This window comes from Pongo abelii, chromosome 11, assembly GCF_028885655.2.
Source record: "Pongo abelii isolate AG06213 chromosome 11, NHGRI_mPonAbe1-v2.0_pri, whole genome shotgun sequence".
NCBI lineage: Eukaryota > Metazoa > Chordata > Mammalia > Primates > Hominidae > Pongo > Pongo abelii.
The window spans coordinates 68,108,498-68,124,529 of record NC_071996.2 but is presented as its reverse complement, the minus strand read 5'-3'; the positions used below and the strand labels follow the sequence as shown (position 1 = coordinate 68,124,529).

The 16,032-nt window shown below is 33.7% G+C and overlaps 1 protein-coding gene and 1 long non-coding RNA gene across 5 annotated transcripts in view; one reads left to right on the top strand and one right to left on the bottom strand.

Moving 5' to 3' along the window:
- The window catches only part of CSRNP3 (cysteine and serine rich nuclear protein 3), a 217,423-nt gene that overhangs the window by 110,001 nt on the left and 91,390 nt on the right, over nucleotides 1-16,032 (bottom strand). The window contains exon 1 of one of the 4 annotated variants that reach the window (XM_002812534.5): nucleotides 2,706-3,437. The exons of 2 other annotated variants lie outside the window; for them this stretch is intronic. Coding sequence is in view for 1 of the 2 variants with exons in the window: in XM_054549423.2 (XP_054405398.1) it covers nucleotides 861-933 (73 nt within the window). In the remaining variant the exon portion in view is untranslated. Of the gene's footprint in view, nucleotides 1-860; nucleotides 1,995-2,705; nucleotides 3,438-16,032 lie in introns of those variants that run through there. One more of the 4 variants, XM_054549423.2, reaches the window with a different exon arrangement.
- On the top strand, nucleotides 1,078-12,521 carry LOC129058017 (uncharacterized). The gene is made up of 5 exons (XR_008522825.2): nucleotides 1,078-1,126; nucleotides 5,886-6,002; nucleotides 8,793-8,888; nucleotides 11,065-11,194; nucleotides 12,311-12,521. It is a non-coding gene; the product is annotated as an uncharacterized LOC129058017 (long non-coding RNA).

Below are 16,032 nucleotides of genomic sequence, written 5' to 3'. Positions count from 1 at the left end.
TTGTTTGAAAATATGTTTTAGAAATTAAAAAATATGAACAATAGAAATGAGTACACATTTATTTGGTGCAGGACAGACTTTCCTATGATGTAATCACACATTTTACAAAAGTGTGATATTTCGTGCATGGAAAGAAGACTTTTGTCCTGTCTGTGACATTTATAAGAATCACTTTACAATGCAGACAACTGAAAGGAAAAGTCATAGGAAGTTGAACACGTTAAATTCAAATAGCGTTATCCAAAAAGTCTCAAAGAGAATTTATAACAATTAGAAAAATCAAAGAAGGGTTTAAAGGAACTAGCCCCAATAGAAGAAATTATTGCTCTGAGAAGATATTTGGCAATAAAATATAGAACAAAAACTCTCAAAACCAAAACCCTTCAAATGGAATGAAAATATACTTATTAAAATTGTCCTTATGAGATTGTGTGAGATATGAACAAAAGAACTCCATTATTTAATACCAGATACATCACAAGAATCTTAGGCTAGGAACTCGGATCTTATTTTAAATACATTTCTTTAAAAAATTTGAAAATCCTCTACAAGTTGTAAGCCTCAATATTTTTCTAGATGTTTCAACTCAGAGATCTCTCTTCAATAAAGAACTTACCCCCGAAATGGAATTATTTAGAAGCCTAAACCCAGTTTTTTCTCACATGAAATTATTCTATTGGAACAAAACACCCATGTTTCAAGTAGAGAAATACGAAGAAGAAAATTAAAAAATAAACTAGTTAAGGGAATCCTGAAAACCAGGAACACCCTGCCAATTGCCACGACGAATTAAAATAGCCGATGCCCATCAGTGTCTTTAACAGAAATAAAATTAGGCGCATCATGAAATGTCACCATACCTGCGTGCACTATATAACGAATACGGCACACACGCTGTAAAATCTTCACTCTCAGAAATAAAGCACACTTCATTTAACTGCTGCAAAACACTGCTGCAGAGAACCCCAGTACATTTTTTTCAGGCAACTGATCCAGCTTTCCACCAGCCCTGTGACCTTTGAACTCCCTTCTGCCCCCTCCTCTCGCTTCTGCAGTCAAAGCCTCCGAGCTGGTCTCATTTGCATAAGGCTCAGGCAGTCCTCCAGCAGCTGAAACGGAATGCTGGGTAAGGAATTGTGGAACTGCGGTTCTGCCAAGCTACCTGAATCACGGGAGAGCAGGAATACGCGATGGGCAGTGGGCACGGGTTTTACTGGGCTGTCAGCATCACATTTCCCCGTGTCTATTAATGGATAAACGATTTTAACGCTTTGTTTTAGACTCCTATTCTCACTGCTTACTCCCTCCCCACCAAGAGAAGCTGTCAGCAGCGACTATGGTAACCAAGGAAACCCAAATAGTCAAATGCTTCATTTAAATATGTGTGGAAGGCCAATTTTAAATTTTCATTAACTTCCCTTGTTTTTGAAACACAGCTTTTTTAAAAATTCAAATATATATTGCACGTATAAGCAGGCACATGGGGTATTTCTTTTTGTTGCTGTGGTTTAAACAGCATCTTACAGGCATAAATTTATATTAGTCACTACACAAATACATGAGGTCACTATAGTAATTCTGTAAAATGTTAAATGTGCCCAAGTGTCTTAGAGACTATCATCCTAAGTGGTGTCCAAAAATTAATTGTAAAGAATTTAGGTCCCAGGATGCCTTTAAAACAACACAGCAGTCAAAACGTAGAGCAAAGTTAAACTATGTATTTAAAAACCTAAAGATTCATATAGCAGCAATGCTTGTCTGTCTTTTGCAAAGATATTCAGTGTTGTGCTATTATTTGCTAGTTATTTCTTCCCTTATTTTGCTACACACAACAATCTCTCTATTTGAAACATAAACTTCTCTATTGCTCATAAATGCAAGAAGTGGTTATTTTCTACATAGAAAAGGTCATGTGTGTGCATATTTTATAAATACACATAAAGACACATAATCTTTCTAAATGGTAAACCAATGAAAATATGCATCATCAAATAATCTCTTCTCTTAAAAATTAAGCAAATTTGTTTTTCTCTAAATATCAATGAATAATATGTATAAAATAAAAGGTTTTGTGCAATAATCTTTTCCATTTGTCAAAAGAAATATAACACGAAAAATTAAAAGCACACAACAAATAAATACAGATATGTATTACTAAAGTATAAAATACATTGTTTTAATAGTGTTATTTACATTTCAAAATTTCCTTGTTTTTAAATTTTTTAATTCAAATAATTAAATATTCCAAACCTTCCTTTTGCAGTATACTAACACACATCAACAAATTTTGAATGATATATTATCTAATTTATAAGACATGTAAACTATTGCAATACAGATTGTTTTAACACTGGAAAAATAATTTTGAAGCTTTTTATGTGAGATATTTGTTAGTAGCATTCTCTTTTACATTATTTCTGCATACATAGGAGATTAAAAATTATTGGATGAATTTATTTCTTACCCATAAATTTTTAAAATAGACTAAATAACTTTTCAGTTTAACATAATGATATCAATATTTCTCTGCCACATCTGACTACATCGACAATTTAATCGCATTGGGTCAATTCAAGTGCATCCTTAATATTATACACTACAAATATCTTGCAAAGTTTTTGTTTAAGGCAAAACACACCAGCCCATTCTAATTTAAATCCAGTCAAACACAAGGAAGTGTTGGAGTAATTTATAAAATCACCAACCTGTTCAAGTAGCTGTAGTCTTAGTCCTTGCACTCTTTATTCATTAGGATCCAAAATAAATGATCATTTTATAATATGTGTCAGCATCACCGAAGACACAGTTCTTCCTGGTTCAGAGGAATCTTCTTAAATTTCACAGCCCTGTGTTTTATTGCTTGTACCATATGCTTTATTGTTCAGCAACAAGAGCTTCACTCTGCACAAAGACTCATTACCTACTGCTTGCTGCACGGCATCAGCCTCACTGAGGCTGCCTATATGTGATCACATGGAGTTTTGTCTGAGAGAGCCAGGCGTGCCACTGACTTCACTGTGTCTATGGATATTTTTATCATCTGAGGTCTACTAGGAGGAAGGAATAACAGATAAGGAAGCTGCTCTAAGTCATTAATGCAGCACAACTTATGGAAATCCCTTCACAAGATTTTTTTTTATTATAGAAAGTGTTTGAGCAAGCTCCAAAAGAAGTTAACTAGATTTTATTTTAATAAGAGGCTGAATAATAATTTAAGGAAGGAGAACTTGCAAAAAGCCATTTCCTATCTCATATTTTCTGAAAGTACTTTTGTACGAATGTTATTAAAGAGCCTTGCGCTACTGAATGATTTGGCAATATGTTTTAACCATTAGATTGCTGGCATTTCTTTTTCTGGGTGTTTTGTTGTTGTAAAAAGATAATTGCTGTTTCCTTCAAAATATCCTCAATTAAAATCTCAATCACTAAAAGATACTATATGTGAATAAAAATAGATATACTAATTACTTTTGATAAAGTAGATGAGAGGGTGAATCTTTTTTATTAATGTATATAAATGAAGTAGATGATTAATTTATCTTTTCAAAAGATGACACATTCCTAGAACAGCTGACTTAAAGGAACAATGCAGATTTCAATTTAAGTTCTAAAGGACATATGGTTTTTATTAATTTTTAAGACTGCAGTAACTTATTTTAGACAGCTTACCTCAATAAAGCATATGATTTACCTTATCTGATTTCAATGTTAACAAGTAGTTTCAGGGAAAACTATTCAACATTTACAGGAATTTTCCACCACACAAATATTACATTCATATATATACAAATATGTGTGTGTATGTGTGTGTAGTCAGATTGTCTTTCTAAAAATATTTTTTAAATATATAAAATTATTTCTCAAAAACTGAAAATGGAATTTGGATTTCCAAATACAGAACTATTTAGTTATTGGAACTTATTTTTAAAAATCGATTTCTTATCTCTTTAATGACTGTCTAAATTAAAATGATGTTTGAAAGCTTGTTACTTTTAAGTCTCAGTGAAAATCTTATGACAAATACATGCGAAGTGCCACAAAGAGCAAACACAGAAGGAAAAGTCAGAAGCACTATAAATACAGATGAGAAAATAAATTTTCTGAATAGTTAGATATATAGTAACTTAATGGCACTTATAAATAATTCAGTAATTAAAAAGTGAATATACATATATATGTATATTTGCTTAATCCTTCCATTAATAAGAAATTCTTTTGGGGCAAAAAATATTATAACTCAAAATTTTTTGTGTGACAACTGAAAGTTTTAAAAATAATTTAAAACCAGAATAGGTAAGTATGGTTAAGTAGCTTAGCTTTTAAATACAATGAGTTAATACCTTTCTTTATAATATTATTTGTAGGGTTAGCATTGATCTAGAATGTTTATGACTTAAATGTTTATGACTTAAATAAATACCTTTTGATGGGTTTTTCTTAACGTTGAAAGAAATATTCAGATATGTTTTAGATACCACCATTTTAATGCATTTGTCCCAAAATGTTCATGTTCATTTTTAGCACAGCATTAGAGCTATGCTAAAGCTGCAAAACTTTGGGGCATTAAAAGAAAAGGGCTTATAGTATACTTCTGGGTTCTTAAGATATGTACATCCTAGTTAATATATTTGATCATGTCACCCACGCTAATGTACAAGGAAGTAAACAAAAGGCAGCCATTTTTTTTTTTTTTACTGCATCACTTCAAAAACAGTGAAATAAAAAGGTTGCCCAATGGAAGGAAAGAATTAGCAGAAAACTAAGTTACTTGCAAGTTTTTAGAAAGTGAGAGTGGGAGAACAAGAGTTGGGAAATTGGAAAAAAATCCACATATATGTGAAATTTGTGTGTATATATGCAAAGGTATAATTTAACAATAAGAAAGAACTATAAATAAATATAAGGAATATGAAAATAGCTAGCAATTAAAACAAATTACCAGTAAAATTGTGAGTCTCCAATGGGAAGTCTATAGTGTATGGTATTAAATATAAGAACTTGACAATTTATTCATGTTGAAAAAGATATTTAAAGGTGGATATCAGAAATAGAAAGAGATAGAATGAATCATGGGGTGGTAATAATCTCTCCAGGTCGGCTATTGTCATAGATGACCTTGGTGAGTTATTCCAGCATCTTATGCCTTAGTTTTCAAGTCTGCACACCAGGAACAGAAAAGTCTTTGGAAAGTATGTCATGGAAACCTATAGCAATAATTTGTACTTCAGTTCTTTAAATTGGCTTTAACCAAGTATTGTCAACTAATATTAATAAAATGGAAAGATATGATATAAAATCTAATGATTGCTTAAAAGAATTTTTAAGTAAATTATTCTAACAACACAGACAAACAAGTATAATAAGTAGATAGGACTTTTGGAAGTAAGAGGTGATTTTTTTTTCTAATACATGCAGAAAAAATAGAACTAAATTTAAGAAGTACTATAATTTGAAATCTCATAAAATTGCCTCAGGATAAAAACCAATTACAAAATATGCCCATCCTTCTAATCAAAACTCTGGAATCAGTGAGATGGCAAGAGGATAGCCCCAGAGATTCTCAAATTACACAATGAACAATGGTGGCTCTGCTTATAAAACAATTTTATGGGCCAAGAATTTTTTAAATATGAAATTAACAAAGAAACACAAGATCATAGCTTTAAGAAGCAAATTCCGTCCAAGATTAAAAGGATGTTTTAATTTACTTTGGCAAATTAAAACCTGTGAATTGAAAAAAAAATATGTCAACTCTTACAATTGACTCTTTATTGCTTGTTTTTTCTCTAAACACAAATAGGCCTCATAGAATTCTTTTATTTACTCCCCTTTACTACAAAATAACCAAACCTTATCCGAAGTAATCCAAAATATTTGCTATCCAGTTCTTGCAGTAATTTAGACATGAACTTATGCTAACTGGATGATCTCTTGAACATTCTACTGCATGAAGAAAGATTTACTAACACCATCACCTGTGTTTCCTGGAACCATATTAACTGGTATGTATACCACTTGCTACTATTAGATTCTCCCTTGATGAGGCTGGATTTTCTTGCTATATTTTCTTCTCCTTCACAACACATTCAGAGAAGTCAATAAATTGGCTACGTCAACCTCAAAATCAAGGACTAATTCAACTCAATTTAACAAACATTTATTGAGAAGATACCATGTACCAAGCTCTGAGACAGTTGCTAGGGATATAAAAATGAAATATACACTGTTCTCAAGAAGATCATTGTCTCTTTAGCTTAAAATTAAAAAAATGTGCTAAGCATGTTATGTGAAAGTGTTAAATGGTACTTTTTCAAAAGTTTGCATATTTTATTGAGTGAATATGTATTTTATGTATACATTTATTTATTTTCAATATATCTGCTAAAATCAGAAAAATTATTTTTGTAATTAAAAATAATTTATCAAATGTCAAATTGTAATTTATCCTGTTACTTTTGGATATTATAATTAAGAAGAGACAAAACTTATCTTAATAATAAGATATTTTAAATAAAATAAAAATAATGGCTACAAATTCTTTGCAATTCTTTCCGAGTCTAATTTCCTCCACCTTTATTCTTAGTTGGTCTGAGTGATTTGCTTAACCAGTAGAGGCTGCAGCAGTGATGCTCTGGAAAGTCCAAGTCTAGGTCCTAATAAACCCTGTGGCTTCCACTTGAGCCTCTTGAAACACTCTGTCCAAGAACTCTGAGCTGCCATGTAAGAGGATTCACTGCTTTGAGGCTGTCATGCTGGAGAAATCACATATAGGCATTCTGGGAGAAAAGGGAGTTCCTAGTAGTAAGTGGTACTTTGGGAAAAGCCCAGAAACAAAGGCAAGAGCTTTACTAACTATAATAAGAGGGACTTTGAAGAGACTTGGGTGACAGGAGATTTAGGCATGTATTGGGACTTTGAAGGAGGATGTCTGGTGCTCTCTCTTAGATCCTTCTGAAGCTGAGGGTGAGAAGATGTTTGCAATATGCAGGACATTGTAAAGTCACCAGGGGATAAGATAAGAGGTATGGGCAAAGTAATGAGTAAAGAAGACAATTTTGGCAGTTGAGGAGAGGCTAGCCTGGTGGAGCGCTGGGGCGGCAGCTGGGATGTGATGAAGAATCAGGGAGAAACAATGGGGGCATGAAATAAAGGCGGTGACAGAGGAAGGAGAAGAAAGGAATCCATCAGAAAGAATGATGAAATATTTAAAATTGTTTACATAAACTGGTCTCTGATCTTACTGATAGCCTTAAAAGTCAATGGTTCAATGATTAAGCTGCCAATTAGATCCAAAAGAGCCTTAATTAAACTAGTTTTGTTACATAGATTCAGTAATTTCACAGGTATATTTATTTGTATTTGCCTTCGTTGGTTAAACTTTCCAGCATTGTGAAAAAGTATTAGTATCAAACATTGTTAATGTTATGTTTGGGAGGCTGAGAGTAACTGTAAAACAGCAGGACCTCCCTTAAATAAAGTACGCAGTGGACAGTGTTTATATTTTTTTCTTGTGTCTGATTTCCAATTTAGGAAAAGAAATGTGTGGAAAAGACAAATGTGTTTTAGTTATGCAGAGATAAAAAACAGATAATTTTGGATAATGCAAACTAAGATTTACACACACACATGCATACACACACACGCCACCATTACCTATTGAAGTGAACAAGCCTACTGGAGTTTTATCCTTTCAGTTTTTCATTCTATTTGGATATTAGACTACCAAAGCAGCAGATGTTAGCTTAAGTGGCCAGTGAATGGCCATTCAGAATGTTGCAGGTTAAGTGGTAGGGATAGCTCTATAATTGCTGCTACTGCATCTACAATATGTACATAAATCATTTGAACATGGCTGTAAAGAAGTCTTTATAAAAAGTGACACAGAGAAGAAAGTATCCAGATTTTTTCCCCATCCTTAAGTCTCTATCATTACAAATGCATTAGAAAACAGCATTTATCGAGAGAAAAGAATAAATGAAGCAAACCTTCTCTCAGAGAACACGAAAGATACATTTATTTCTTAGTGACCATAAATGTTGACTGTAATGATTTCTTCTTATGCCGAATTAGATGTCTAACCTGTGACAAAATAAAACATGGAGTAAAATAGCATATGCTAAAGTCAAATATGAACTGAGCAGGTTTAAAAAGAAACAGGACTGATGGATAAACCATCAGTCCTATTATTGGTTGCACCATAAGTAAAAGGGTTATGACACTGCTTTTGGGGTCAAGGCATAAGAAAAAGAGTTTTCTATATTTTATTTCACCAATACAAATCCACAAATACTTGGCTAATAGAATGAACATACGTTTATTTGTATCGCAGAGATATACAGAAACAACTTTGGCATATTATTCATCTGGGTTCATTTACTGATTTATGCATTAATTCATACATTTATCCATTTTACATTCACTGAGTTCTATACCCTTGGAACCAAGTTCATTGTTCTGATATGTTAGGGAGATGGCAATCTGCAAGCTAAGTGGCTCTCCATCTAGAGGCAGGCACAGATATAAAGAGATGTTACAGCATAATGAAACGAGTTCTATAATTGAAGAATATATAAGAATATACAGCCTGGGCAACGCAATGAGCCCCTGTCTCCACAAAAAAAAAATTTAAAAATTAGTTGGATGTGGTGGTGTGCACGATACTATCTAAAAATAGCTAATAGTTAGTTATCAAGAATTTACAAAATCCAAAGGGCTCTGCATGTATTAATTAACTTGTATAACCGTCACAACAAGCCTATGAGGTAGCTGCTTTTACTATCTCCATTTTACAGATGAAACCATTGAGGCGTCACGTGATAGAGACTGTAATCCAACCCAGCTACTGTGGTTTTAACCCATTACGGCTCTACTGTAACATCTTATCTAAGGTAGTCATGGTGGGCTTTGCAGCAGAGGTGACATGGGAAATAAATCCTCAGGAATGAGTAGGAGTTCTTTTATGGAAAATAAGGGTATTCTAGGCAGAAGGGCTAGAATGTACACAGATATTGAGGCATGACTAATGTATGTGTGAAGGAAACTAAAAATCACTCTGAAAATGCTAAGATTTTTTTATCTTGATAGGATTGTGCATTTGTAACGCTGGGATGTTTGAAACACATCTTAGAGTCTGTAGTCATACAAGGTATTTGACTGGTTTGATTATGACTGAGTTTTATTAAATAACTCAGGAGACTCTTAAAAGAATGAATTTGACAGAGGGTTTGGAAGACGGGAGATTCATAGATTTTGTCTACGAACCCAGATAGACAATTCTGTCTGTCACAGTTAACTTTTAAAAGCACAGAATTTCCCTCAGTGGCCCGATTAAAGGTTAAGAAAGAACAAAGAGTGCTTACTTTTGTTTACAATACAACTTCAAATCTTGAATACCATCAATTGAACTTAATTGTAATGCTCATGTAAGAAAACTATATAAAAGTATTCTGTGCAGATTAAAATCATGCTCCTGATCAGGAAATCCACCTCCATGCTTTCTATTAATCATACAACATGAATAAATACAAGAAATAAATTAGATTTCTCCTTTAGGCAAATGTTTTAATGAGCTTAATTCCATGGCTTGCTATTAATGCTAGTGGCTGGCTTCTTTGATATGAGGCATGCATTTTCTTTCTTGTTCATATAGTCAGCTTCCTATTTAGTATTCATTATTCATGTCTATTTTTATCAAAGAGCACTATTACATGAAACGATGATCCAAACATATTTGGCTCTGTTTTTTATTTATGGAAGGAAGGGAATTATACAGCCTTCTTACACTGGGGTATGATTGTTATATACACACGTTGTTATAGTACACATGTGTTCCTTCATATTAGAAGGTAGTGGCATTTAATTCTCATGGTCTTGCTAAAGGACAGATATTCTTTTCACACCTTTATTAGTTTAGAACATCAGCACTTCATTCAAGAAAAGCACTTAGCCTTGTAAACAAACTAGTAAAAACAAGTTATTTTGATAACAGTCTCAATAAACTCTACTTAGATATTCTAAGACTTTTTTATGTGAATAGCCAACTATGTGGTATTAAGAACAGAGAGAAATATAAACACATTTTATTGGAATATTATGGCCCCTGGTAACTTTAGCTGACAACCGTGGATACTACAGCAACCGCTACTCTTTGTAGGCCATAGCATGATTTGGATCTTTGCCTCTTTAATTACTGATGATTATCTAGGGAACATGCAATTATGATAGCTGAGACAAAATTGGGCTAACGTTATACTGCTACTGTTTCCCAGTCACTCACAGTGAGGTGCTTTAAAGTTGTCTCTATATATTCATTACATCATATTTATACAATATTTATTTGCCCTAGGAAGCCTATGGCTATATCACTCCAATTTACTGTATTCTATGGCCACTGTGGAACCAGGTAGCAACAAGAAGAATGCAGCTTTTAAATACAAAAAAATTTTAAGAAACCACATTTATAATATTAAAGCTTTAAATCACCCCAATATATTTAATAGATATTTATATATAGTAGGATATATACATATTTACTATACATAGTAGGATATCAGATAGCAATTAAAATCAGTCATTATGATTTTGTAAAAACAATAAGAATGTTTACAAAATAATAATTAGTGAAAAAATTGGCCAGAAATACAAACAAATACGATGACAACTAATAGGTATAGAAAAAGACTAGGGAGAAATATAAAAAATTTAAGGGATTGTGTGCTAGTATAAAACAAAATGCATACTGTGATCTCAGTGTTTTAAATATACATGAACATAAAATAATAGGAAAAATACAATCAAAATTATAAAATCTCTTAGAATTACAAAATAGGTCATTCTAATTTTCTACTTTGGCTTTTTCTATATTTTCCATCTTTCTGTTATTAATACAATGCCAAATTTAATATTAGAATTATTATTGTAATGGAATTAGTTGTATTAAAATTATTTTAATAAGAAGAAAAGCTTTTTTTTAAAGGAATAGTGTTTAAATAATTGCAACTGCTGTTATGTTTAAGCTTTTAGATATCAAGGAAATTGATCTTTGCTACCACTCTCCACCCATAGGCTGAATTTGAAACTTGATACCATACTAGGATCCCTAAATACTTGATTGCTTTGATTGATGAACAGATTTCTTCGAAAATTTTCTGTAAGAAATCACACACTATGCTGTTCTTCTAAATTTGCTTCCCAGGTACTGCAAGGGGGTTCACGTAACTATGTCCATTCTTTCCCTAGGTGGCGATAGACCAAAAGGGGTGATTAGAGGTGGCACATTTAGGTGTCAGGGAGTGACACCACAGAGCCAGCTGCCAAACCCTACATGATGATAAATTAGTTTACTTGTCTGGGGGGAGCGGGGGAGATTTTATTTTCATGAAAAATTACAAGGGCACTACAGGGATGTGGTACTTGTTTAAGTTGGAGGAAGATCTTCAGAAGCTACAAAAATTTGTAGCTGGGCATTATGTAGTTTCACATGAAATTTAACAGCAGAAACATCAGAGAAGGCCTGTGGCACATGTGTCTAATTGGAAAAATATTAGTGTCTTAATACTATGTCTCTGTTATGCTCAGAGGGTGCCTGGAAGACAAAAGTCCAGCAGCTGAACTCGTGCTTTCTTGCTATCCCAGAGAGACCTGGTGCTGAAGTTTTCTGAACCTAAGCATATTGTCACTGAATTTTGTTATGGTTATTAATTGTGATAAAAGAAAAACTTCAGCCAAATTAAATTTAAAGGAGTTTAATTGAGCAATGAACGATTCGCGAATTGGGCAGCCCCCAGAATCACAGCAAATTCACAGACTCCAGTGCAGCCACATGGTGGGATAAGAGTTATAGACAAAAAAAGGGAAATGAGGTACAGAAACAGCTGGGTTGGTTACAGGTTGGCGTTTACCTTATTTGAACACAGTTTGAACACTTAGCAGTCTGTTAGTGGTTGAAGTATGGCCACTGGGTTGCCCAAGACTCAGTTATCATTACAGGTGCATACTCCTAAGTCAGGTTTTCAATTTTGTCTGACTATTAAGCTAGGTTACAGTTCATCCACTCCTCCACCAGGATTCACATATAGAAGTATGGGGTCCTTCTCAGCCATATTTAGTTTGCTTTAACAAAAAGAGAACCAGTCATTACATAGTGTTTCCCAGGCAACAATTTGAGAGGTAGCTTTTAATTTGTATTGCCCAATAAATCTTTGGCTACAAATAGGAGAGTCTGGTATAGAAGCACATTTTCAGTCTATAGCACAGCAGTAATGTTAACATCATCCTCTGACTTCTCACACTGTCTTCTCTCCTTCAACAGGTTAACTCTCCACCCTCTTGAAGGCTCAGCTCTAAAGGGCCCCCTCTTTAGAGCTTCTTCCCATATCCTTTTACATGCAGTGAAAAAACTTGTCCCTTTCACTCTCTTTCGTATCTCTTTATTACTCTACTATAAATTTTATAACACTATGCCTTATTAATGTGTTTGTATTTCTAGAAAGATATTAATAAACTACAATCTCAAGAACAAAGGCCTTGCCTTATTTGTATTTATATCTTTAGAGTCCACCACAAACCTTTACCATGAGAAATGCTCAACACTATTGAAAAAGTTTTTGTGAAAGTGCTTTTAGAATATAGACATAAAGTGGACACAAGCTTTGAGACAGCTATCTTTAGAATGTGCTGGTAAGATTCAAATTGCTCAGAGGACAGAATTATTGTTTAACACTTACTTCCAGTTTGTGTTTTCCAAGCTTGTCTAAATGAACCAGATGAAAAGCTGGAGATACTGCATACACTTTTTCTTCCCCAACAACAGGGTTATGAGAATTGGATCAGACAAAATGTTTTGCAATTTTTCCCCAGTTGCAGCTGTTCCACAGCTGGTAACACATTTTCAGCCTTGTTAAAAATTTCTCCTACTGATAAAACTTCTTGGGCCCTTCTCTCAAGCACCAATCATCATTATCATCCCCATTGTCAATGACTTTTCTCCTTTCCCTCTTTTTCTTTCAAATGCAGAAGAGATGTGCTTCAACCTGTCTCCATGTCTGTCCAAGACCAGTTCTGTGATTTTGCACACAGTTATCTAATATAGTCTCTTTGGAGTCACAGGTAGATTTCTTTTAAAATAGGGACACTTGTACATCAGGGGGTGTTCGGGCTTCTCTAATGGCCCTTTGTAAATATTTTTACATTTTGGATCAACACATCAGCAAATACATAATACTACTTCTGTCAACTAAAGCTTTCTGTCCACTCATGGGCATGTGTTAAATAAAAATCGAAGTTAGAATAAAATGTTCATGTGTTAATATTACATATAAAAGGAATTTTCATGTATATTCATTCAGAATTAATTTCACTAGACTTTATTAGTATTTAACATAAGAAATACTTATTGAGACATTGATTAATAATGAGAATCCCTCCCTGCCCATCCCAGTTAAACCTACAACGAACAGACCAGAAAGAAAAAGGGCTTTCAAAATAGAAATTCCTTACTGGCTTTTTGCCTATCACAACTGTCTATTCTTTCCATTTAAGAGAAAGAACATACTGTGGGGTAGCAAATATTAAAATTTTAGCTTGTTGTGGAGAATTTCCTAAGACAAAAGAAATTACAATGTGGACTGTATTGCAGCAATTTTGTAAACATTGGCATTAAATTCACTGAAGAGGGAGTAAATGTAATATTTGCAGAGAGAATACAATCCAAATGAGCAGTCCATTTTGGATTCAGTGAATAAATTACCAACGTTAAAATGACTTTTTGTAGAATATCAAGAAACCAGAACAAACAGAAGAATCATTACTGAATTGAAAAAGTAAGAAATTACTCTTGAAGAAGAGAAAAAAAATCAACCATTCTCATTTTTTGAGCTCAATTTCGTATGGTCTTTTAGGGGGTTCGTGTGTCCTAACTTGAATATATTCAACCTTTAAGGGACTCGAATTTTCTCCTGAGAAGTTTTAAACATTTGCTTTCATCTTTAGGTAGACATGAAAGGTAGAAGGACCACTTACTTGTAACTTTATCCAGCTTTACTGACGGCAAATGTAAGCCATAAAGATTTCAAGTGGCCACTTTCCTAGTTTAGACTAATGCTCTTTTCAACTCAAGTATTCTGACTTTTTATTATTTAACTGCAGAAAAATTTAAATTTTATTCAAAGGCAGAATTTGACAAGTAGTAGTCCTTACTAACTAATATAAGGAATTAAAGTACTTCCTTTCGTATGTAAGACAGATAGTATTTAAAAGCATGTTTTCTAGCCCTAAATCCACTATGCAAAAGTGGACAGCTATCACTAAATATAAAAGTAATAGCATTTTTTTGCTTCTCAAATGTAAGCTCCACTGAGCCAAATCACATCATGAACACTAGTGAAACAAACAGTTTAAAGCGATTAAAGACATACCACTAAAAGATTAGATCTGCAAGCCAAGTACATAAACGGAAAAAGTCTGGTTTACCATAAGGATCTGCATTTCACATCTGATCGAGCAGTTAACAAAATTATACATAGATATTTTGAGCTTTGCTTTTAGAGAGTACACCTGATTACTGAATTGCTTTGCTTCCTACCTAAAACAGAATGATTTGAATAACTCAAACTCCATTTGGTAGCAAATGCTACAAAACTGCAGTTATGCTTCCTATGGTTTAGGTGGACACTATCAGAGAAGATAGGATGGCTGTAGGGAATAGAGAGACTCACTCGGTGGGAACCAGATGGCTTAAGGGCAGAGAGAAAAGATAGTGTAAAGCTTGGGTTAGCTACAGAGTATCACGACAGAAGCGGATGCAGGAAAAGAGATAGATGAATAAGGATTGTTCATGATAGTTATGAAAGTTGTGGTTGAGGTGATTGCTAGCAAAAGGTAGTAACTACTCAATTCTCTTCTTACACATGCTAGTGACATGGGTAATTTTCAAAATGGCTTTACAAAAGTCATTGAGCAATTTCTTCTGCTTCTAGGGATGGCTATATCTATTTACATTGATATTCCCATTCAATAAACATTTTTAGGAAAGAAGCCCATCATTCCACCATATAACAAGGGGAAAATTTCCAGGTAAAATAATAAGAACATTGTGAGCTCCCTAAGGAAAGCTATAGAACCTAATTGTAATCTTTGTCTTTGGATAAGGAGTACAAAATGATCTGTCAGTTTAAGAAAAATATTGGCTCACGTCTGTAATCCCAGCACTTTGGGAGGCCGAGGTGGGTGGATCACAAGGTCAGGAGATCGAGACCATCCTGGCTAACTTGGTGAAACCCTGTCTCTACTAAAAATGCAAAAAATTAGTCGGGCGTGGTGGCGGGTACCTGTAGTCCCAGCTACTCGGGAGGCTGAGACAGGAGAATGGCATGAACCCAGGAGACAGAGCTTGCAGTGAGCCGAGATCATGCCACTGCACTCCAGCCTGGGCGACAGAGCGAGACTCCGTCTCAAAAAAAAAAAAAAAAAGAAAGAAAAATATTACATTCAGAGTAATTTCATAATATGGGACAAATAGAATAGGAAGATACTTAAAGTGCACGATACATTTAATATTTGTTTTTATAGATCTGTTTTAATTGTATTATTTTACATTCTAATGTGTCAAAGCTAAATGGTGACAATAGAGCCGGATTTTCCTCATTAGTACCACTATTAGTTTCATTACACATCCCTTTTCTTTTACTTGTGAATGACTCTGGGACTCCTATAAAGTCTATTAATAAATTTTTTTTGTTCATTTTTTAAAAAATGTCAGTTTCCCAGCATTTATTTTGGTCTAGTGTATTTAAAGGTTTATCAGTTAGCAAGCTAAAAATTAAGATAGTAAAAAGCTTGTTCAACTGAAGTCCATATCCTATTTCACTTAGCCTTTATCTATGAGGAGTATTATACCATGTAGAACAAGTGATCTTAAAGGGGACACTTTTCAGCAGTAGAGATCAACAGTTGAGAGACCGTATTATTTGTATTTCTCACCTTCACAGACCAAGCTCTTTTTCTAGTACCAGAGAGATTTATTAACAAAAGTGG